Source organism: Myotis nattereri (genome assembly GCF_964212035.1).
Source record: "Myotis nattereri genome assembly, chromosome: 4".
NCBI classification, from domain to species: domain Eukaryota; kingdom Metazoa; phylum Chordata; class Mammalia; order Chiroptera; family Vespertilionidae; genus Myotis; species Myotis nattereri.
In genome coordinates this window covers 74,351,114-74,374,870 of record NC_138079.1, presented here as the reverse complement: position 1 = coordinate 74,374,870, position 23,757 = coordinate 74,351,114, and the positions used below count along the sequence as shown (strand labels likewise).

Below are 23,757 nucleotides of genomic sequence, written 5' to 3'. Positions count from 1 at the left end.
AAGACTTCTACATCTTCCCAGCTAGAAGTGAGTACCCAGTCTCTGAACTCCAACAACACTGTATCCTACATAGTGCTAATCCTCTAACACCTGTACTAGACCAATGATTCTCAATGCTGGCTGTTCCTTAGAATCAGTTTAGAAGCTTTTTAAAAATACTGGTAACCAGACCCCACCACAGAGCAATTAAATCAGAAATGCTGACAGTGCAGCCTAAGTATTATCTTATTGTTGAAACTCCCCAGAAGATTGTGAAATGAAGCCAGAGTATGGAACCACCATGTAAAAGTAACTGGGATAGTCTAACTTCTCTAATGGAATGTAAAGGCCTTGATTTCTCCTCATAATCATATTACCAAATCACAGTAACTGCTAAGTAAATGTTAGAAAGGGGAAAGAGGAACAAAGGAATAGGTGATTTCATACTACTTATAAATTTGATAACTAAACTATTGGAAGCCTTGTTTTAATTCCTGGAAGGAATGATGAGAGTGCTATTCTTTATTTCACCTGCCTTGAAAAAAAATTCTCAGCTACAGTAAAAAAGGCAAAACCTTGTTACTAATGAAGGAGTCACTTTATATTGGGGGAATAGAATACTTTCCATCATTCAGAAATCATATATTTATCCCATGAGGTACTATTCTAGGAAACTTGAGACTCTAAAATGTCCAACGTAAAATACATTCTAGTGGGATGCAATGAGAGGGATCTCTATCAATCACAGGTAAGAAGAAAGAGAGGAAGTCAGAAACAAATTCTGAAAAAGAATTTTAAGTAAGTTCCTAGCTACCTACACAATGGTGGAAGAAGCGTAAGATGCAATTTAGAAAAAAAAATCATGCTTACATTTCTGAATCACAAACTAAAAATATGAGGAATGCAATAGTAAACTTGTAGAAATGTAAGAATAATCCTGATGAAAGGAAAGGCAAAGTTTTATGTGTTTAGTTTTCAACTAGTGAAGGGTTAGGAAAGTTCTAAAGCTTTCTGTAACCTATCCGGAAAAAAGCTTAACTGAAATGATGGATTGATATTCATTTTTTAAAAATAACTGATTAAGATATAATTCACATATTATAAAATTCACCCTTTTAAAGTGTACGATTCAGTGGTTTTTATAGTACAGCAATAATCACCACTATCTAACTTCAAAACATTTTCATCACCCTAAAGGAAACCACACTGCCTATTAGCAGCCACTCCTCAACTCCTCTTCCCTGCCCTAGGCAACCACTGTCTGCTTCATGTCTCTATATACCTGCCTATTCTGGAAATTTCATCTAAAAGGAATTATATAATATGTGGTCTTTGTGTCTACTTCTTTCACTTATCATGTTTCCAATTTTAGTTTTTATACTGTTAACTAATAGTCCATTGTATGGATATACCACATTATTTATAGTCAGTTGTCCTATATAATAAAAGCCCAGAGACTGAATGGCCGAATGACCAGAACAAGCGGTCGACCGGTTGCTATGATGCGCACTGACCACCAGGGGGCAGACACTCAACACAGGAGCTGCCCCCTGGTGGTCAGTGTGCTCCCACAGTGGGCCAATCCCCAAGGCCACACCCTCCACCTGTGCACGAATCCTGTGCACCGGGCCTCTAGTTTAGTAATAATTTATTAAGGCATACTGTTTTAGACATTGGGATCTAGAGATGAAAAAATCCTTGTTTATAAGAAATTCAAGAAGTTTCAAGAAGTGGGAAATGGATAAAGAGAATAGTATATTGATGGCAGTATGGAACCAATAGAATATAAGCTTCAGAATGGAAAATGGAGCTGGGAAAGCCAGGCAGGGGCCAGACTATGAAAGGTGTGACAGGCCTTGGCGCCATGAAGTTCCAAGCACCAGAGAACCTTTCCTTTAGGAATAACCTTCCCACCATTTACTTCCTTTTTCTCTCATCTTCCAACACCTACATAAAGAAACCCAAACCCATAAACATCCACACCATCTCAACTAATTCAATTACAATGTCATTCTTCAAAGCCCCTTCCATAAAGCATTCTCTGATCATTCTGTCAGTAAGTAATCTTTCTCTTTATACCTTTTCCATAGCATTTAGTCATATACTGATGTATGCTAATACAACTACAATCTTCCTGACTGGTGTGTACTCTACTTAAGGGTAAAGGTGGTACCAGATATTTCTGAAATCCAAGCAGTGTAATTGTTGAAGGAATAAATGAAAAAATATATATAATAGCTTTGGTTGATAGCAGGTATCTAGGAAGATGTGAACACAGAAAGAGCCAGTTTCAGTGAAGAGATGTGAGTATGGAAGTAAAAATATGGGACAAGGAGGACAGAAGAAGCACAGCCTGGAAAAAGTACAGACGAGAAAGGTCACAGGCAACTGGAAGAGAAGAGATAAACCGGGGTGATAACTACAGAGTGCCTGCCATCTGCCAGAAAAAATACCAGTTTTATCACATTTAACTTTCTCAATCCTATGAGGTAGGTATTATTAGCCTCATTTGACAGAAAAAGAAATAAGCCTGAAGAAGGTAACAAAGAGGCAGAAGTAGGATTCTACAACCTAATTGCAAAGGACTTGTGCATTCTAATCGGCCACACTACCACCCTACTTCTATAACTGTATTTAGGATTGCACACATGAGCAAAACTGTTGTTTTTATTTCTGACATAAAAATGCACAAGGATGCAGTTGACTAATTATATCCCGCAATCCACTAAACCAAGTCATACCATCAATAAACCCCATAGCCCAAAGTGATTAAAATTGGATACTTAATCATTTTTCTTTAAAAAGAAGTATCTACAGCCACGGCCAGTGTGGCTCAGTTGGTTGGGCGTTGTTCCCAGCACCAAACGATGCCAATTTGATTCCCTGTCAGGGCACATGCCCGGGTTGCAGATTTGTTCCCTGGGGGCGGGGGGGGGGGCGGGGCATGCTGGAGGCAGCCAATCAATGTTGTGCTCTCACTACATTTCTCTCCCTTCCTCTCTCTAAAAATTAATAAACATTCTTTAAAAAAAAAAGAAATATCCACATAAATTTCCTCATCTTGTGGCCAGCAAAGGAGAATTATTTTGGAAATTATGTAAGGTTCGCTTTGGATATGAATAGAACTTTCCAAAATTTATTAATCTAAGAAGCAACTTTCTTTATTCACTCCAAGGCTGACTCAAAAATTGTCCTGAAACTGAGAGGGGCATTTTAACACAGCATAACAACTAAAGGCAAAGGTCAGCAACAGTTAAATTCAACATGACCTCAACTGATAGAAACATTACCTTTTATAATATCTGAAATTAGTAGAAAATATTTATATGAGGATTTTTCGTAACACTCTATCAACTATAGTTTATCATGAAATTTATCAATGCATACCATATGTTACCAATAGCAATATTATTAGTTAGTAAGTGAAATACTGTTTTAGTAATAGCATTGTGGTTGGGGTAGGGGGTTTACTATTTGTATTTAATAATCACAAACAGGAAAAAAGAAAGCGTATCTCAAAAGCCTGTCTTTCTATCTAAAATAGCAAATGAAGCCTCTGTGTTGTAAAACAAGTACACAAGCACAAGCAGGGTTGGTATATCTACTCAATTAAAAAGTGCACCCAAATCTATGTTACTTGAAGCAAAAGTTGCAGCAGGCAAAAGAGCTCCTCAAACAATGGTTTCTTGCTTTTCAGAGCTAATGTAAATGATATCAAATACTTTTGAACAACTTTTACAAATTATAATGTCTATGTTGAAAGGTATGTTTTTAAAAAACAAACATGGTGCTAAAAATCTTTGAAATTACAGACAACGGAGCTATTTCTGCCTGCCTACACTTGGGAACTCACCACATGTTCAACACTTTCTGGCAGCTATACACACACATAAAAAAAAAAATACAAGGAAAAAAGAGAGAGAGAGAGATCATCAGAAACAGCCCACATTGAAATTATCACATTGTTTTTCATGCTTAATTTTTTCCCCAAGCAGCATTATAATTTAAACTCACAAAAAACTAAATTAAAACTAATATCAATGCATGCAGCATACTATAAAATTTTTATTCTTATGCTTAAATAAAAATGAGAATCTATAATATAGCAATAATTTTCATGCATCAGCACTCGTAAAAATATGCTATTGATTATAAATAAGAATTTGAGCATAGTTCTTAAATAACTATTTTGTATTATTAAAATACTTACTGAAATAGTACAATTCTAAAGTGATTAAAATAAACATATCACTTATTTTATAGGCACCTATTCCTTGAAAAAATATTCCTGAAATAATTGTACATGACTATCAATGTCAGACATGCATAGTTTTAGAACAAAAAGTTACTTAAACAAGCAAAACGAACACATACTTGGTTTCATCCATCACTTCTACTTCCGTAGGGGCTGTGATGGGTGCATTTGAACGTCCTGCAGTAGGGTCATCTGTGTTTAACTCTCCATTTGTAGAACTTACAACCTGCAAAAACAAACAAAACAAAATTATATATGCGCAAAGTAATAGGTTATACGATGATAAATATAATTATGCTTAAAATAAATTAGAAAGTTAATATGAGGAACATAAAACAATATGTAGTTGTTCATAACTGAACACAGTAATAGGCCTAGCATTTTATTAAAGGTCAAGGTTTTCCAATATTTGCCTTTCAACTTCTTTTTTATCTTGAAATTTCTGTCTTCTGTCTCCTTCCTTCTGAATCCTACATTTATCTCTTCCTTCTTGTATGCTCACTCTTTGGTACCTTGCTTCATCATGAATTATTTCCCTTGCAAACTTCAATATTGCTTCTTTCAATAACTCCTTCATTTCAATGTAATCATGCTCAGGTCTCCCTCTCATATTGCCCATTCATTCACCCAGTTGTTGAAGCCCCAAATCCAGGAAACATTATGATGCCTCTCTTTAACTGAAAGACGTATCTAATTCATCAGACAGTCTTATTGTATCCTCCCCAGAAACACATTCAAAATCTATTCAGTTCTCCCCCCTTTATTACTAACTTCAGTCCAAGCCACAATATCTCTTGTGTGAATAAGGGCAGAAACCTATTAGCCAGTCTTCCGCTTTTACTTGTATCCCCTCCCCCATTAATGTATTTTCCACACAAAAGACAGAATGTACCTTTTAAGATGTAAATTAGGTCATGTACAATTACCTGCTTAATATTCTTTAAGCACCTGACATCCCACTTCATTTAGAATAAAGATCCATATTCTTTACATCAATTTACATAGCCCTATAATAAAAGATATGAACCATGCCTACCTCTGATAGCATACCACTTTCCCCTTTGCTCAATAGCCTCCATCTAATATTGTCAAGCTTATTCGTACTTTAAGGCCTGGGCATTATCTGTTCTCACTGCCTAAATTCCCTCCCTGGTTACTGGCTATCTTATCTTTTAGATCCTCAGATAATGGCTCTAAAACAGGTCTTTCTATCATACAATCTAAAACTTCCATGCAGACACTCTCTTACATATTATATTCTATTTTTAACTCTCTGTATAACATTTATACATGTTGATGTTTTTCTGATTGATTTTGTTTCTTGACAACCACATCCACCTCCATAAAAATTAAACTCTGTAACAGCAAGAAACCAGTGTTACTTCCTATTATATCTCTTTAATCTACCTGGCATAGAGTAGGCACTCAATAAATATTTGTTGAAATAAATGCAAATCCAAAAATAAGATAAAAACTGTAACAAAACTCCCAAATTTACTTGGTCCTACAAATTCACCATACTGTACTACTTTTTGCCTTCCCCCAAATTTCTTGAAAACAAGTCTTAAATTTCCATTTCCATTTTTAGAAAATTTTCCCGTTCACTCATTCCTTAACTCCTTGCAATATGGATTCCGCCCCTACACCAGAACTCTGTTTTCTTGCACAACGATTCCTAGAAAATATATTCAGTGGTCTTTGCTCAATCCTCATTTTCCTGTACATTTTTATCACTTGGCACTAGCTAGAGACTTTGGAATAAGATGGGTCTAGATTCAAAACCTAGCTCTACCACTTACCAGCTACGTGACCCCTGGGAAGATATCCTATCTTGCTAAACCTCAGTGTCCTCAACTATGAAATTAGAAACAGTAGTATCTATTTAGCAAGGCAAACTGAGGATGAAATGAAATCAGTATATAAAGTACAGTGACTGGCATGTAGTAGAGCTCAATAATTGGTGGCCATCATAATTACTGTCAGTTTCACCTATAATGATGGTTTCAACTATCACCTTTATATAAAGGATTCCCTGAGCCTAAAAAAGCTTGCCACTTCAAATTCAGTATTTCCAAAACCAAATTTATCATAATCTCTTGAATTTGCTATTCTTCCTATGTTTCCATCTTCCCAAACCTCCAGGCTCAAAATCTAAGAATCAGCTTTGATGCTTCCCTTACCTGATCTCTTTACGAGAAAAAAAATGTGAACATATCAAAGGCCTGGGTGCCAGAGTTGCAGCTGATGACTAGACTTAAAGTACTTTTTACAGAACCCCATATTTCTGAAATCTATTTCAAAAGTTCTCACTCAGAGGCTACAATATGCCAGGCACTGTTCTAAGAAATTGGAATAACATAGTTAACAAAACAGACACCCCAGCTCTTGTGGAACTCATTTTCTAGTGTAAAGAACAGGTCCCTCTCTCCCCAACTTTAAATAACTAGAAATCAACCAATATACCTGGATTAATTCAGGAATTATGGAAGTTCAATTTCCTGTATCCTATGTGGAACATGTACTTAGAAATGAACTCTGCAGCAGCAGTCGCCAACTGGTGGTCCGTGAGGTCCAAAAGGCTGGCGACCGCTGTTTTGCAGCATTTGCATCTACAGCTGCAAACACACAAAACTTGCTTGGTCATCTTTAGAGGCAGCCCAAGGATGGAAAGCCCTATGGGAAAGTCTGCCTCTCTGCTTCTGGGCACCTGCTTCCTCCTTTCTGTCATTCTACTGAGTTCTGTGTTGATTTTTTTTCTCTTTATTTTTCCCTCCTTCTGAAAATATTTTAAAATAATTACTTGCTCCAATTCTCGAGCACAATTTGCTTCTTTATTCTTAATTTTTAAATGTCAGAGCCCCTACACTGAATTGGAAAGGAGCTAGAAAATAGAATTCTTATACTTTTTGGATTCCCTGTATCTTTAACTAGCAGAGTGCCTTGCATGCACTAGATAATCAAGACAGTTCACTAAACAATTTCCATTGCTCTTCCCCTCAACATAATACTCAACAGGTTTATTTTCTTCCTTTCGCTCATTGGCCTTAGAGCAGTGGTTCTCAACCTTGGCTGCACATTAGAATCACCTGGGAATCTTTTTAAAATCCTGGTTTCTGGGCCTCATCCTCCGGAAATTCTGTTTCTTTGTTACTAATGTTGTGGCCCCACCCCATAACAAAGAAACAAAATTTCTGGAGGATAAGGCCCAGAAATCAGGATTTTAAAAAGATTCCCAGGTGATTCTAATGTGAAGCCAAGGTTGAGAACCACTGCCTTAGAGGGACCCAACCTCAAATTATAAATAGCTCTTCTAACATGCCTTCCCTTACTTTACCAGTAAGCAGCATAACTGAACATTTAAAACTCAGGTGTTCTAAATTTCCAGCAAACAGCAACTACATATGTACTATACTGACCAGAAGACCAGAACGACCAGAACAACAGAAGAGCTGGTCACTATGATGCACACTGCAGTGGCCAACCAGCCTGATGGGGGCCCTGATTGGCTCCCCCAACCTCCCACAGCTCCTCCACCCAGCCAACCCCACCCCTGATCGCCCCCCCCCCACCCCACCCAGGGGCAGGGCCGGCTGGACAACTGCCCACAGCCCCTCCCCCTGGCTGGCCCTGCCCCTGATTGCCCCCCCACCCTGAGCAGGGGCGCAGCTGGCCGGCCAATTGCCTGCGGCCCCTCCCCCAGGCAAGCCCTGCCTCCAATCGGTCCCCCAACCCTGACTGGGGGCAGGACCGGCAAGCCAACCTCTTGTGTCCCCTCCCCTCACCTGCCCGGCCCAAATAGGCCCCCATCGGGGCGGGCTGGCTGGGGCCCACCTGTGCATGAATTCATGCACCAGGCCTCTAGTAATTATATAATCTGATTTGCTTCAGTTCACACAAAGTCATGCCTAACTTTAATAAACTATATTTTACTGAAATGTTTCAAATCCCATTTCACCCGACTAATCAGAACCAGACATAAAGGAAGTAACATCTTCCTTTATGTAATTTTTTAATGTAAATATTCTTGGGCTTCCCAGATACCTTAACCCCCTGAATGAAGGCCACTATCCCAGGGTCAGAACAGAATCAATGTGGTAACAAAGTCCTATAAAATAACACCAGTGACTTGTGAGTGTATCATAGCATCAAAATTGTTTTCACTTAAGAAAACTAGTGGTCTTTTGGCAAATGGATTTATGAAAAAGAAACAAAGACAATATTATAAACTAGATACCCAGTGCACAAAATTCGTGCACTCAGAGTGGGGGGTCGCTCAGTCTGGCCTGCACCCTCTTGCAGTCTGGGAGCCCTTAGAGAATGTCTGACTGATGGCTTAGGCCTGCTCCTCCCGCCACTGCCACTGATGAGCCCAGCTTCTGGCTGAGTGGTGCTCCCCATGTGAGAGTGCACTGAACACCAGGGGGAAGCTCCTGCATTGAGCGTCAGTATGCGTCATAGCAACCGATCATTCCACCGGTCGTTGTGCCATTCGGTCGATTTGCATATTAGGGTTTTATTATATCAGATAATAAAACCCTAATATGCAAATCGACCAAATGGCAAATGACCAGTCACTATGACAAGCACCGAACACCAGGGACCAGGCGCTCAACGCAAGAGCTGCCCCCAGCCCACAGACCCCAGGCCAGCCAAGGCAGGTGCCAGTGGGGGGACCCCCATCACCCTGCCGGTTGCCCCACAGATCAGCCCTGATCGCCCGCCAGACCTAGGGACCCTACCCTGCTTGAATTTTGTGCACTGGGCCTCTAGTATAGGATAATGTGTCATCATATTCCTAGAAACCTAAATAAAACAAGCAATCAAACAAATATATACAAATTATTTTTATAAGCCAAATTCAAAAATATGATTCCAGTTAAGTGACATTTCTAGAATTTTAACTCAAACTAGAACATAAGTCTCTAAAATATTAGTGTTCATCAGGCTGATTTCCTTAATGAAAGTTTGTATAAAAATGACAGAAGCTTTGGGGTTTGACATTTGAAAAAATGATTCAGGTATTTTACAGGGTTTTTTGTTCTTGTTCTCAAAATAAATTTTCTCTGATATTCCCACTCTGATAAGAAACTTAGTGCAGTTCTTATTTTAAGAGATTTTAAAAAAAAAAAAAAGGCAACCAGACTTCCCTTAAACTCTACTATTAGAACATCAGAGTTTAAGGGAAGGGGGTGGGGAAACAGCCTGCAGCTAAGTGTGGGTGATAAATGATGATTCACTTAAATGGCTGTCTGCCCAATCAATCTATTTCCAAAAGAACTCATTCTCACAGACTGTGATATAATCAAAGATAACACATGGTATCTTTGTAGTCAATGAATGGAAAAGGCCAACTAATATACTTTCCAAATATAATAAATTCATACAAATTATTATAGTATCTTCCTAATTCTATTTGAGTTCTTGTAAGCATGTTATTACCAAGTGATCAGTAGAGGCTCAATATATTATTTAACCAGACCTCCATCTATCCAAAAATATATATTAGAAATATTAAAACATTATATATTTTACTTATGAACTCAGCTTTTTCTAAAAGTCATCTATCACCCTAGCCCAGCCGTAGGCAAACTATGGCCCGCGGGCCATACCCGGCCCGTTTGAAATGAATAAAACTAAAAAAAAAAAAAAGACCATACCCTTTTCTGTAATGATGTTTACTTTGAATTTATATTAGTTCACACAAACACTCCATCCATGCTTTTGTTCCAGCCCTCCGGTCCAGTTTAAGAACCCATTGTGGCCCTCAAGTCAAAAAGTCTGCCCACCCGTGCCCTAGCCATTTGGCTCAGTGGATAGAGTGTCAGCCTGCTTACTGAAGAGTCCCAGGTTCGATTCCAGTAAGGGGCATATGCCCGGGTTGCAGGTTCGATCCCCAGTAGGGGGCGTGCAGGAGGCAGCCAATCAATGATTCTCGCTGACCAGTGATGTTTCTATCTCTCTCTCCCTCTCCCTTCCTCTCTGAAATCAATAAAAATATATTTAATAAATAAATAAATAAAAATCATCTATCTATAAACTAGCTGGTTGAAGAAGCAATGAGCTAGCAAATCTGTCTGAGGTAGGGAGTGTCAGATAAAATATAGGACACCCAGTTAAATTTGCATTTCTGGTAAACTAGAGAAATTTCCAGAGTTTATCAAACCTGAGCTAGGGTGCACATGTACTATACAAAACCAACTTTCTTATATATCTTAAAAACTATAGCTAGAGTTATAATTGAAATTCTTCATATTCCAACTTATGACCCAAAGGCATAGGACATTCTCACTGTTTCTCAACAAATATAAACTAAAACAGATTTCCAGTCTAATTTTCACTTATGGAAGAATTAAGCAGAACACAATATTCTTTTAGTATTCCTGCTTTTCAAGATGTTACTGTAAATGTTACTATAAAAAATATCAAAATAAATTGGTAATGCTGATTTATCCCAATGATAACTAGACAAGAAATTTCCTAACCTAAACCTAATAGAGATGAGTTAGAAATTACTTATGTAATAAAAGCTATAACTACAGTAGTCTCTCCTTAGCCTTGGTTTTGTTTTCCATCATTTCAGTTACCAAGGTCTGAAAATATTAAATGGAAAATTCCAGAAATAAACTATTCAGAGTTTCAAATTGCTTGCCATTCTGAGTAGCATATAATCTTGTGCTATCCTGTACTGTCTACCTGGGCAATGAATCACCCTTTTACCAGCGTATCCACACTGTATACATTACCCATATACAGTAGCCGTCGTAATATCCCAATGCTTGTGTTAAAGTAACCCTTATTTTACTTAATAATGGATGCTGGCAATTTGGACATGCCAAAGAGAAGTTGTAAAGTGTTTGCTTCTTTTAAGTGAAAAGGTGAGTATAGTACAATACAATATTCTGAGAGATGACATTCACATGACATTTTATTACAGTATGATTGTTCTATTTTATTAATTTCTTGCTGTGCCTATTATAAATTAAACTTTATCATAGGTCTTTATGTATAGAAAAAAATAGTATATATAGGGTTCAGTAGTACCTCAGTTTTAAACATCCCCTGGGGTTTTGGAATGTTTCCCCCTCAATAATGGGTACTACTATTCTCCCCTACCACAATCTCTTTTGAAGATTTTAGTACCCCAGAAAACTATGAACAGAAAGATATGATTTTACTAATCACTCAATTTTTTCCTTGTTATTACCTTTTCAAAGATTTGATAGAGAAAACTGAAAATGTTTATTTGAAGTTTATTTAGAAAGCTCACTATTAACAATTAGCATAATAAAGAACTGAGATAAAACATCTAGTACTCCTCTGACTTTTAACTACATATGTTTTCTTACCATTTCAAGATACATTTTGCTCTTACCATCACCTGTTTTTGTTTCTGAAGATATACTGATTAAAATATCAAACTGCTTATTCATGTTATTCTTTTCTTTTCATCAACAGTGCCTGGCTGCCCAACACACTGGCACCATTATCTCAGTTTTTCCCCTAATGCTCAGAGTCACACTACCTTAAATGCAAATCAAAGGCTGTACAACTACAGAGTTCCAAACAATCAGGAAGTATATCATACCATGTAAAGGAGGTAGTGTCCTTAATATTTGTCTTCTTCCCTCTGCTTGCAATTACCTCTCAGCTTTATAGGATCAGGTTTTCAGTTAGCTTTGAGCTCAGTGGAGTTGTGCTACAGTGGAATTAGAGATTAGCAATATCTGCTGCCAGCTGTACCCTTTTCAAACCTAATTTTGGAGATCCTGATTTGCCAGGTAGAAACATATCAAAAAGGGATAACTGAGCCCTCCCTCTCCCCCAGCCTCCATATCCAACTGCATGCTATCTTCTAGTTATCTTTCATGTGCTTTTATTTCTTCTCATCTCCACCACCCTTTGTTTTCCCTCAGCTACAGACTTGATAGCTGTGTCCCTGCCTTACACGTCTGTCCCTTCAATCTAGTAAAAGAAATCTTTAGAGAACACTATATAATCAAGTTAGTTCCCTAATTCTCCTATGGCTACTCAATATCCTCAGAATAAAGTCCAAATTAAATAACAAGACCTGTTAGGAGCCTTCATGACTTGTCTCCTGCCTACTTCTCAGTCTCCTTTCTCAATATACACCAGCTTGACTGAATTTTATTTAGTTCTTCAATTTCTCTCTCTCCCCCCCCGCAAGTTTTCTCCACTTATCACAATGCTTATTTATTAGCCTCCCCCACTGACTAAAAGTTCCAGGGACAGGCACTATATATGTCATTCCTCCTTTTATTCAAAGAATCTAGCACAGTGCCTAGCCCCTAGTAGACATTTATATGTAGATATTTGTTAAATAATGAATGGACAGAAACTGAAAGTGGTAGGTCTAATTTTTCAGCCATATTAATTACCCATGATTCTAAGGAGAGCAGAGAGGGACACATTTGATTCCTCTAGGAGCTTCTCCATAACACATACAAGCCAAGAGCAGATTCATACATATTAAAGTCTTCAGATATCTGAATAGTATTCTTAGTCTCTTGAGTGGAAAAAATTATTAGATATATAGCTGTATCCCTGGTCAGTGAGTTAGCATGGCCTCACTGAAGAGACAGCATTTGACAATGCTTTCTTTTGGCTGTACCTCTACATTTTGCTTCCCAGAGATGAATAAAAATACTAGTCAAGTTTCTAAATTTGTAAAAGCAATAGATTATTCTACTCTTTAGCACTGCCTAAGCCCCTGCCTCTATGCTAAATACTTTTTAAAAATAATCTAAGGCACAGAATTTGAACTCAAATCTGACTCCAGAACTTGTGCTCTGAACCACAATGAGATCAACTTGGTAAGCTATGTCTGATCCATACTACACAGGGTGTACCAAAAGTAGGTTTACAGTTGTGAGTATGCAAAGAGTTTATTCTTGTTTTATTACTTATTAATTATTGTACTATTTTCCACAGGAACAACTGTAAACCTATTTTTACCCCACCCTTTATATGATAATTCTGGAAAGACAAGGAGCTCAAATTTAGACTCCATGATTCAGTTTCTATGAAAAGCACATCTGTAATAAAGAATATCTGAGGATCTTTCTGTAGGTCAAAATGACAAGAGGTTTAATCTTGCATGTCAACTGGAACCACCTTAGTGGTGCCACATTGAGAGCAACTCAATACATTGAGGAAGTTAATGAAAACAGTGTAAAATTTATGGTTTTACCTATATGTTACTAAAATTCCTGCAAGTAAAACTGATCACTTATTCAATATTAGAATGAAGCCAGATGTAGGCTCTACAGGCAGAACAGTTTTAAAGAGATGATGAGAAATGAGCAGAGTTCAAATATGTCTTTGAAAACATGTGAAAAAATAGAACATAAGTTACTGAAAAGATGAGCCAATATAATCAAACTCATTCACCCTCTGTGGCAGACTTCCCTGAGCATTCAGCAAGACACTTACTATAACATACAACACTTAGAGACATGCAAATGTATACAGGTACATACACAACCTAGCTTGTGTTATGCAAATTAAATATAAATTTTTCAATAACTTTTCCAATTATATGAATTGATCATTAAAAATTTTACAATTCAGGCATCCTTGCCTCTGAGTCCCTCTTTCTAAAGTTTTATAGAACTACTCAAATACTTCTATTACACGTAACTAAAAATTCCATAGATTATAAAGTCCTATAAAAATACTGATTATATAATTTAAATTACCTCTAAAATTTAATGATGAGAAAAACATGAGAACTTATACGATTTAATCAAGAACTAAATTTTAAATTCAAATCAAGAAAGAATAGTCCGTCACATAAATTCAGTAGGATGTGTGTGTGTGTGTGTGTGTGTGTGTGTATTTCAAATGGAAGTATGTAGAGGAAAAAATTCAAAAAATTTTAAAAGGTTCTATATTAAAATAGATTGAAATAACATTTATGATCTCAATTACTTTCAACCAGCATTTAGATTAGCTTAAGCCAACATTTTAAAAGCACTAAGAGGCTCAGTAATCTTTCCCCATTTCCATAATACACATAAAAGACTAAAACGTGGGGGGCATGAGAGGACAGAACACAGCAGCTATCTCTAAGTTTATAGAAAAGGGAAAGGAAACACATTAAAAAAAATGAGACTGCTTTAAATTTTCATAAATATCCAGAAAATTGAGGAGAATATTTAATAAATACTTGTCCTTGAAATTATTTTCTCCATCTGATATTTTCTACAAGCACAAAGAAAATATACCATTATAAAAAAAAATAGGGCATGTTTATTTGACTAATTAATCAGCAAGTACATTCTGAATATTAGGATGAAAAAAATTAGAAATCTAGTTAACTAGATTTTGAAGGAGGTATGTCAATAAAAGGAAAAAGATAAAAAATGTTCTATTACTTAAAGCTACTTAAAAAGACTGAGCTTATTGTTGAAAACTCAAGTTTAGCATATATTTCAAGTAATGCAGTTTGTTTTTCTAACCTGTAGTATGTACTTACAAAAAAAAACAAAGGCAAAATCTCAGTATCTCTGTTGGTCTTCCTAGATCATGTTAATTTTGCTTTTTGGTTAAATACAAAGGAATAGAATTATGGAGAGTTCAGCAACAAGTTTTTCATTAGGATATGAAATCATGCCACGAGCTCCAAAAAAGGGTTAGTGGTATAAATTTGGGAAATAATCACTCATGCAAAAATCAGAAAATACCTGTACCGAGCCACCATGTCTGTCTGCTGCAAGGTGAGCTCTCAAATGGTGGGGATTTGCCTGCTGGGAGTCCCAAGCTGCCCTGTGGTCTGCCGACTGCCATTTATTTAATGCATGTGGCATGGATGGAAGAAGAAAAACCCAATATGTTAAACATCTCATCCTTATAATATGGAAAACAAACGTATAAAAGGAAATTTTAAAATACCCTTACTATTCTGAGTCACAGATGCAATGATACTGCATGTGGAGAGATTTTAATTAAATTGCTACAATTATGTCATGATCAACCATAAAAATAAAATACAACCATAGAATTTTAGAAGTGAAAAGAATTTAGATGTCACAGACTCCACCCTTTAACTTTATAAATGAAATTAACAAAGAACAGGGAGGTAAAAATGATGTGCCCAAGAAAGCACACCGAATCAAGCATTAGCGACCTAAAAAACCATTCACTATATTTTCTATAGTAGCGGTTCTCATTAGTTTTCTGATGAGGAACAACTTCTAGCAAGGTAAAAAAAAAATAGTACTTAAATAGTTGTTCCTAATATTCTAGAAAACTTTTCTCTCCTGTTTCTGATTGTGTTGATAATATGAGAAAACAGAGAAGTTCTTTGAAAAGTAAAAAGGGCTATATAGAAGACTATGAGAATACGACAATTTTTTAAAGTAATAATCCTACATAAGCTTCCTTAATCTTCTTTTATCTGGTTCAAATTAAGGAACCCATTTCCCTGAAATAGACTGATAATTCTTGATGCTTTTAGATGATTTTGACAAATTTGCATGGCAATAACTTACAGACTAATAATCTACTAGCAGAATTAGAAGGGTTCGAGTCTATGTGTTCAGGAAAATGTGGACAGCACTAATAAAAAAAAGGGGGGGAGAAATAAATACAATATTTTAAGTTTCTATGACATGTTGGTTCTGCATGAGGTGCTTTATATATGTTATCTCATTTTGAGATAAATAGTATTATCCTTATTTTACTGATGAAGACGCTGAGATGTGAAACACTTCCCTAAATCACAGAGGTAGCAAGGAGTACAGCAAGATTCAAACTCAGAGCCTACTGCTTCTCCAATAACCCTACCTAGCTCCTTAACACAATTAGGTCACGTTCTAAAGCCTTTGGTGCTCTTTACTTTCTTTTTCAAAGTCAAGAAAATCTTGCCATAGAGGGCCAAGCACTTTAGTTTATAGGGAGCTGAAGAATATCAGTGGTGAGAGAAACCCTTTGGGAGGAGAAGAGATATTAAAATTCAAGTAGACACAATGAATAAAAGTTCAGGCACTAAGTTCCCTAAATTAAATTGCACAGTTCAAAATTACATACTTTGTGGCATGAAGTATGTAATCATAAAATAATGATGATAATTTTATAATATCTTTTCATTAAACCCTCCAAACTCATCAGCAGAATTTAGCAGATGTGTAGCTTAATTAAATAAATTAGATGAGATAAAAATCTGAACAGAATGGGAGAATGAAAATGATGTTAAAGTTGAGACAAATATCTAAACGTTGCCTCGGGACAAAAGGCAACATTTGGGGGTCACGGACCTCTTTAAGAAGATAGTAGAATAAACATTTACATGCACCTAACACTTTCTATAAAATATAGGATCCACTAAACTTCAAACATTGACTCTAGGTTACAAATTGTTTACCTTGGGACATAGCAAAGGTTTTAGCCATTTAAAGAATGAATTTTTCTTCTTTTGGGATTGTGAACTACGTGTTTCTCATACAACTTAAAACTATTTACTGCTTCACAGATATCTAAGAATTTTTTTCTAGATAAACAACTTCTATTATAATGACAGTCTGCATATCCAGGTTTCAAGTTCAATATGTAAGCTATATTAAAGGATTTCCAGGAAAGAAAAAAATCACTGACTCCCTACATTTAGCTGAACAAGGACAACATGAATAACATCTGGTTCCCACCCGCAGTGAGCTAACAATCTAGCTAGTAAGACATGTCTGAAAGTCAACCTCTAAAATATTTAAATTAAAATTTAATTCAACAACAAAAGAAGAGCCTCACTTACTATAATACCTAACAGTTCAAGTGGAAATATTCAGAGAATATGAATTATTAATTTTCTTCCAAAGTACATTTTAGAAATTAACTGATTTATTAAATACAAACTCTGAGTCTTGACTTCTGAGCCATTTCTTTCTATACACAGCATCTACCAGAGCACTTAAGCTATCAACAAGGTGTAATTTATATTTTGAATTAATTCACATGCAAGACCCTTTATTGTCCCAATTTTTCTAAGGCTAAAACTGAACTTTTTAAATTGGCTATACTTTAAAGAATACTGTTAAATATCCCCTAAAAATAGCATTTTATTTTGTGATGATTCTTAACAAGTTGTGTTTTTTCCTTTGATTTTTTTATCTCTTGTTTAACCCTCACTAGAACTCTGATGGGATGAAAGATGTGAAGGATAAACCATTATCCTTCTCTAAAAAGGGTTACAATCGAAAATACTAAACACACTTTTTAACTCAGAGAAATAACAAAATTTCTTATGCTAAAGGTGGCTCCAATAAAACTTTTTACAAAAAAGAGAAAGTGAAAACATTGCTCAAAAATTTCAACAGCTCTCAATCACCTTAACTCAGAAAATCCATCTTCTATGCATTATCTTGAACCTACTCCCTGCTCCAAGCAAACTGAACTGCTTGCTGTTCCTCAAAGTCTACATTTGTAAACTTCTGCTTCATATTTTATACTGCTCACTCTCTCTAGAGTGTTTTTATTCCTTTATCTGCCTTTGAAAATGTCATTCATTCTTGAAGTTCATCTCAAAAACCACATTCTCCTAAAATCTTTATAGTTCTTACATAGTTCCTTTATATTTCCTAATGATCTTCCATGGCACTTCATTAATATACTTAATGCAATGGAACTTATTCTGCTTTATAATGTAGTTATTTGTGAATTTATTGTAATAATCATGCTAACAATAACACCAAGCATGTGAGTTGAAATTTATTGAAGGCTTACTATATGCTAGGAATTAACATGCATTATTTCTCTTTTATCGATGACAGAACTGAGGTTTTGAGAGATTAAGTAATTTACCCAGGGTTAAACCATATCCAGGTATGAATGATTCCAGAGACTGAGTAAAATCTTAGCCACTCATTACAAAATATTTCTTATAGGTTATATTGTTTTACTTACTTCTGCATTTCTGCAACATGTAAAATAGTAACTTTCAAATACTAGAAACTTAGTAAATAATTTATTACACTAGACTATAGACAGAAAGATCAACTGCTATTACAATTCATTCCAATAAGATGCCCAAATACTTCTATTCTAACAGAATGTCAAATGTTGCTCAAAATTATATTAATTTATACCACTAAATTATATTATAATTAAATTAACAGTGAATATTAGGGGAAATATATATTTTTAATTCTTAGCACGTGTGTATGTAATATTTTATCTGTTGAAGAAGAAACATGCATTTCATTCTTTCAATATGTATATACATGTGTATATATACACTCACACACACAAATACACACACACACACACACACACACACACACACACACACAAAGCAGTCACCTGGACATGATAAAACACCAAATGCATTTATAAACTGTCAGAAGGTAATACAGAAGCAAACTAAGACATTTTTATCTAAAGGGGAAGCAAACCTGATTTTTGGATTGTTGCATCTTATCTCTGTGTTGATGTGCTTCTCTGTTTGATGATAGAGCAGGATCTTGCTGAACTGCCCCCACTGGAGTAGGCTACAACACAATAGCAATTAGCATCAATACAACCTACTTCAGAAGTTTTACTTAATATGATTCAGCTGTTTAAAAGACTCAAGGAAGAAAGTAAGGCCTTAAAAGACATCATTCTCAAAATATATTAAAGCTAACGAAGACAACACAGCTACTCTTTAAAATGTTTTGAGAATATTTAAATGCTTTATCAAGTATTTATTTTTACTGGTATAACAACAAAAGGTCTTCTAATGCTGTCATTTCTTTTAAATTACTTTTTCATATAAAAAAATATAGTCCTAACTGGTTTGGCTCAGCGGATAGAGCGTCAGCCTGCGGACTGAAAGGTTCCAGGTTTGATTCCGGTAAAGGGCATGTACCTTGGTTTCGGGCACATCCCCACTAGGGGGTGTGCAGGAGGCAGCTGATTGATGTTTCTCTCTCATCAATGTTTCTAACTCTCTATCACTCTCCCTTCCTCTCTGTAAAAATCAATAAAATATATATTTTAAAAAATATGAAAGTATATCTGTTCATTGTTTCTCATTTTCAAAGCTAATGTATAAACAGAATAAATTATTTTTAAGGGAATAAAAAAATTAAGGGAACAACTTTTTAAATAAACTAATAAAAATGCATACTATCACTCAGAAGAGGCTTATAAAAAATTTTCAAGTACAATCCAAAATATAAATCTGTAATCAAAGTTTATTTAGATTTCCACCATAGATAACATGTATATTCAAATCACTTTGCATTTAAGAAAAATATACATTAAACACTTAGTAAGTCAACTGTTCAAAAATACTTGAACTTGAAAGGTCAGTGGTTCCAAATATGGATAAAAACTTGCTAACAGTGAGCCACAAATAAAGAAAATTTTGTAGAACATTCTTACTTATTAAAAAAAGATTAGTGAGAATAAATATTTGATCTTTCAGAAATCGCCTCTTCAAAGAAAGAATATAACGACATCTCTTTAAGTGCTAAGCACCAATCCTACAGTTAAAATAATTTTTTTTAAGTTATGAAAACTTAGGTACAGTTTTAAAAACTTACTCCAAGTATCAACCTATTCCAAGAGATAACTTAGAACTGCTAGAATAATTAAAGCATTTTTAAATTACAAAGATTTTAAAAGATGGCTAAAGTAAACAGAAAACAAAACTAGCTAGCTGATCATTTAAAGTAATCACTAGAATATTAGACCAAAAATAGTATATTTGACACTAAGAATTAAATCAGGGATGAAAAGTTTGAAAAATCACTCGAAAAAGCAGAGTTCAAATGTAGGGTATTTATAAAATTCAAAGGATAATATATTAGTATGTTGTTACCTAAACTATCCCTAAAAAGGAAATAAAATGAACCCTTTTTCAAACGTATTTGTTTTCAACTCTTTTCACTTGAAGGAAAAAAAACAATAAAATATTTTATTATATAGTGGAGAAACTCACCAATTGTTTACCCATCCAGTCATATTCATAATCAAACAGATATCCCTTTCGATCAAACAAGTCAGTAAAAAGCTTTCTTAGGTAGTCATAGTCTGGTTTTTCAAAAAAATCTAGCCTTCTTACATAACGAAGATATGTTGCCATTTCTTCTAGAAAGGAAATAAAAATTATTTTGAATATACTTATCTACATACTCATTAATAAAATTATTTAAGTGTGTAAAAAGCATACAGTATTACAAAAACAGAAAAAATAAAATTCTATATTCAATTTAAATTTTTATAAATTTAATTACAATGACTTTTTTTTTTAAAGGGAGAAAATTCCTAACCTTGTTTATAAGCAGTATTTGAACCAACTGACCTAGCAAAATAATCCTCAGAAATATAACACAGAAGCTGCTTAATTCTTCTTTTAATTTCTGGTCATATAATTAACAATCATGCATTCCGTTAAAATTCTAAAATGTATTAGAGATTTGTACATGTTTAAAAGGTCATGCTCTTCAGGATGAAAAAGACATAAAAATCAATAGGCAAAATGGTAAGCAAAACCATGTTTCACCATGGAAGCACAAAAAAATCACTGTAGTAAGAGATAGTAGGTTGCACCTAGTTGCTTTTCTGATTTAATTCATTCCTGGTAGCCAATAAGAACAGGATCACGCTAAGCTCAATGGGCAGTGAAAGTGGCACCCAGTGACCTTGATCACATGGTGAAGCTCACTATCCCACTTTCTAGCTAATTATCTAGTTAATTTACTTTGGCACCACCATTTCATTTTTCTTGCAGAAATTTATATAGGCTTCTTAACTTACAGTCAATCTGCCTACACCTAAACTGCTAGTACTAGCAACGAATATTTTTTTTAACCCTCTAGTTTTAGATTTAAAAAGAAAAACATATAAAGTTTGCTGACAATGAATAAAATAGCAAACTTGGGAAAGAGCTACCAGAGATTATACTGCTGATATTATTAGAATAATAATGTCAGCATTGTACAGGCAAAGTTGTGAATATCAAAGTGAGATTGAATTCAGCCTTCTATCTTCAAGTTTGGTTCTGTTTTCTCAATGTTATTGCACATATCTCAGCAGGTATTTGAATACATTAGCAACACATTATTCTTATCTCTTTTTTATTCTTATTTCTTAATTGATTTAGAAATCTTAAGTTTCTGTTGGTTTGAGTTGCCTGTTGGTTTGAGTTGCCATAAATCTACATGAAAGCTAAACTATTTTCATAAAGCTCCTTAATATAAAATTAGCCTAAAGGTAATAAAGGTAGTAAGGTTTTACTGCACTTTGAAAACTGGACTAAATCATACATCATATACCTACGTTGAGTTGAACAATGAGACTCAAATGACTAACATTACACTGAAACTTTATAGTTGGTATTTCTTAGCAAATATTTTTTAATTCTTTATTGTTTAAAGTATTACATATGAATCCTTTTTCCTTCATTGACCTCTCCCTACTCGCTTTCCCCCGCCCCCCACACATGCCCTCACCGCCCCTACTGACTGTGTCCATGGGTTATGCTTATATGCATGCATACAAGTCCTTTGGTTGATCTCTCTCCCCGCTTCCCCCCGACCCCCCTTCCAAATATTTTAACTTCTTAAAAGTATTTTATTTAAGAAAATATTACTTCAGCTGGTATTGGTCAGCATTACTAAAGATGGGATTTTCTTCTTCTAATACCATCTTAACAAAGCAAATATGGAAACTGACCCTGTGGTCTGTGCATCAAATGCTGACATCTTTTAAATAATATTTTTAGTTCATTTTTTTAAAACATGAAAAAAGGTATTTATACACTTAAACAATGATTAACAGTCTGGTCTTCTGTGTATGAGTATATGGTTCAATGTGGCATTATTCATTACCTGGAAAATTTTCACATAACACTTCTATGGGTGTGGCTCGTTTTGTATCTCCAATTTTCTGATACCTCTCTTTTAATGTGTCAGCCTAAAACAGGGGAAGAAAAAAATCTTGAGAAAGTGGTAATTTTAAAATTAAATACTTGGAAGACCGGATTGTAATATATTAACAATTTCTAAAATACAATAAGGAAACATAAAAATGTTTACCTTTAAACCTTGCCAAGGAAGACTGCCTCTAAGAAAATACATGAACATATGACCTAAAGCTTCTAAGTCATCTCTTCTACTTTGTTCTGAAATATAAGAAGAACATAAATTACACTTGCCTCTTCCAGTTAAGAATGCAAGAATGAAGAACTAATTCTTCTGTTATATACCGATTAATTGCTAGAAGTTTAGTATATAAATACATAATATAGATCTAGTGCTTTATATATGACAAGGTCTTATTTAGTTAAACAATAATGTTTTTACATTAAATTTATTATACATATTTAAAATATGCTATACTTCCTGAGAATCTATTGATGATTTTTTTCTCTCCTGAGATATCTATTCATAGAAACATAAGGCAAGGGGGAAAAGGTTCCATGGTCAAATAGAATCCCTGTATACTAAAGCTCTGTCTTAAAGATTCAGAATGTAATATATGAAAGATTCTGGAAAAAGAACTAGAGTTTTTCCCTAAAAGATTAATCCTAATATTAACCTTAAACGTTATACCGTAAGAGTGTCTAACCCTGCATTTCCTAAATTTATAAGCACAAACTTCCATCCCACAAACATCATTGATTTTAAAAACAATTAGTATTCTCTGTAATGTGTTTTTTAAAAAACACTTGTGTTTGACACATTCCAACATGCATAACCCCTCCAAAAATATACTGCTAAAACAAATTGTCATTTTCAAATTGCTATTATTGTTTTAGTAATAAACTGTTGTATAGCACATAACCGAGTGACAATCAGGGACTGACTAAGGGAGGTATCTACAAATATTTGCTGAGTGCATTTTTTTCAGTTTTTTTTTTATCACTGAAGTTAAATGCTTAATATAAAAAATGCTGACTAACAAAAGAAAAAAATAATACTTTAATAATAAAAAGATGTTCATGTGCAAGATGTTTTATAAAAATGAATAAGCAGTACTAAATGCTTTTGAAAAGGCAAATGAGCATTAAAGCTTCAGAAAAGGTTTTAATTTTTGCTACATAATTTCATAACATTCTATAATTGTCTCCTGTAACATGTGCTACAGTTTAAAAATATATGTTTGTGTTATTTTTTAATCAATATCTATGCTCCCACCAAATAGCAAGTCCCAGGAGGCCAGATGTCTGTCTCTTTGGCTCATTATTCTCAGATCTGGTATAATGGCTGCCACAGAGCAGGCACTCAACACCAACTATTTAAATACATAAATGAATATTTGGAAATATATACTACCAGATATATGTCCCTTTTCTATAAGTACAGGAAAATATCTAAAAGAATATGCTTTAAATCATTAGTAATCAGGGGTATGAGACTGGAGAACAAGACAAGACATTTCAATTTCTCATTTCATATACTAAAAAATGTGGTATAATAGGAAATTTTTCTTCTATTTTGTATTATAATAATGTAAGCATATGCTATTGAAAACAGCAAACTTTCAAAATAAGTAAAATAGATTTAAAGTTCTTTGTAAAGCCATTA

At 34.8% G+C, this 23,757-nt stretch overlaps 1 protein-coding gene across 2 annotated transcripts in view; it reads right to left on the bottom strand.

The window, feature by feature from the left end:
• The window catches only part of CSNK1G3 (casein kinase 1 gamma 3), a 112,926-nt gene that overhangs the window by 10,096 nt on the left and 79,073 nt on the right, over positions 1 to 23,757 (bottom strand). The window contains exons 7-13 of one of the 2 annotated variants that reach the window (XM_081088895.1): positions 22,267 to 22,352; positions 22,060 to 22,144; positions 20,169 to 20,317; positions 18,637 to 18,732; positions 14,938 to 15,033; positions 4,354 to 4,460; positions 3,833 to 3,856 (exon numbers count right to left, since the gene is read on the bottom strand). In XM_081088895.1, coding sequence (XP_080945021.1) covers positions 3,833 to 3,856; positions 4,354 to 4,460; positions 14,938 to 15,033; positions 18,637 to 18,732; positions 20,169 to 20,317; positions 22,060 to 22,144; positions 22,267 to 22,352 — 643 coding nt within the window. The remainder of the gene's footprint in view (positions 1 to 3,832; positions 3,857 to 4,353; positions 4,461 to 14,937; positions 15,034 to 18,636; positions 18,733 to 20,168; positions 20,318 to 22,059; positions 22,145 to 22,266; positions 22,353 to 23,757) is intronic. The other variant, XM_081088896.1, reaches the window with a different exon arrangement.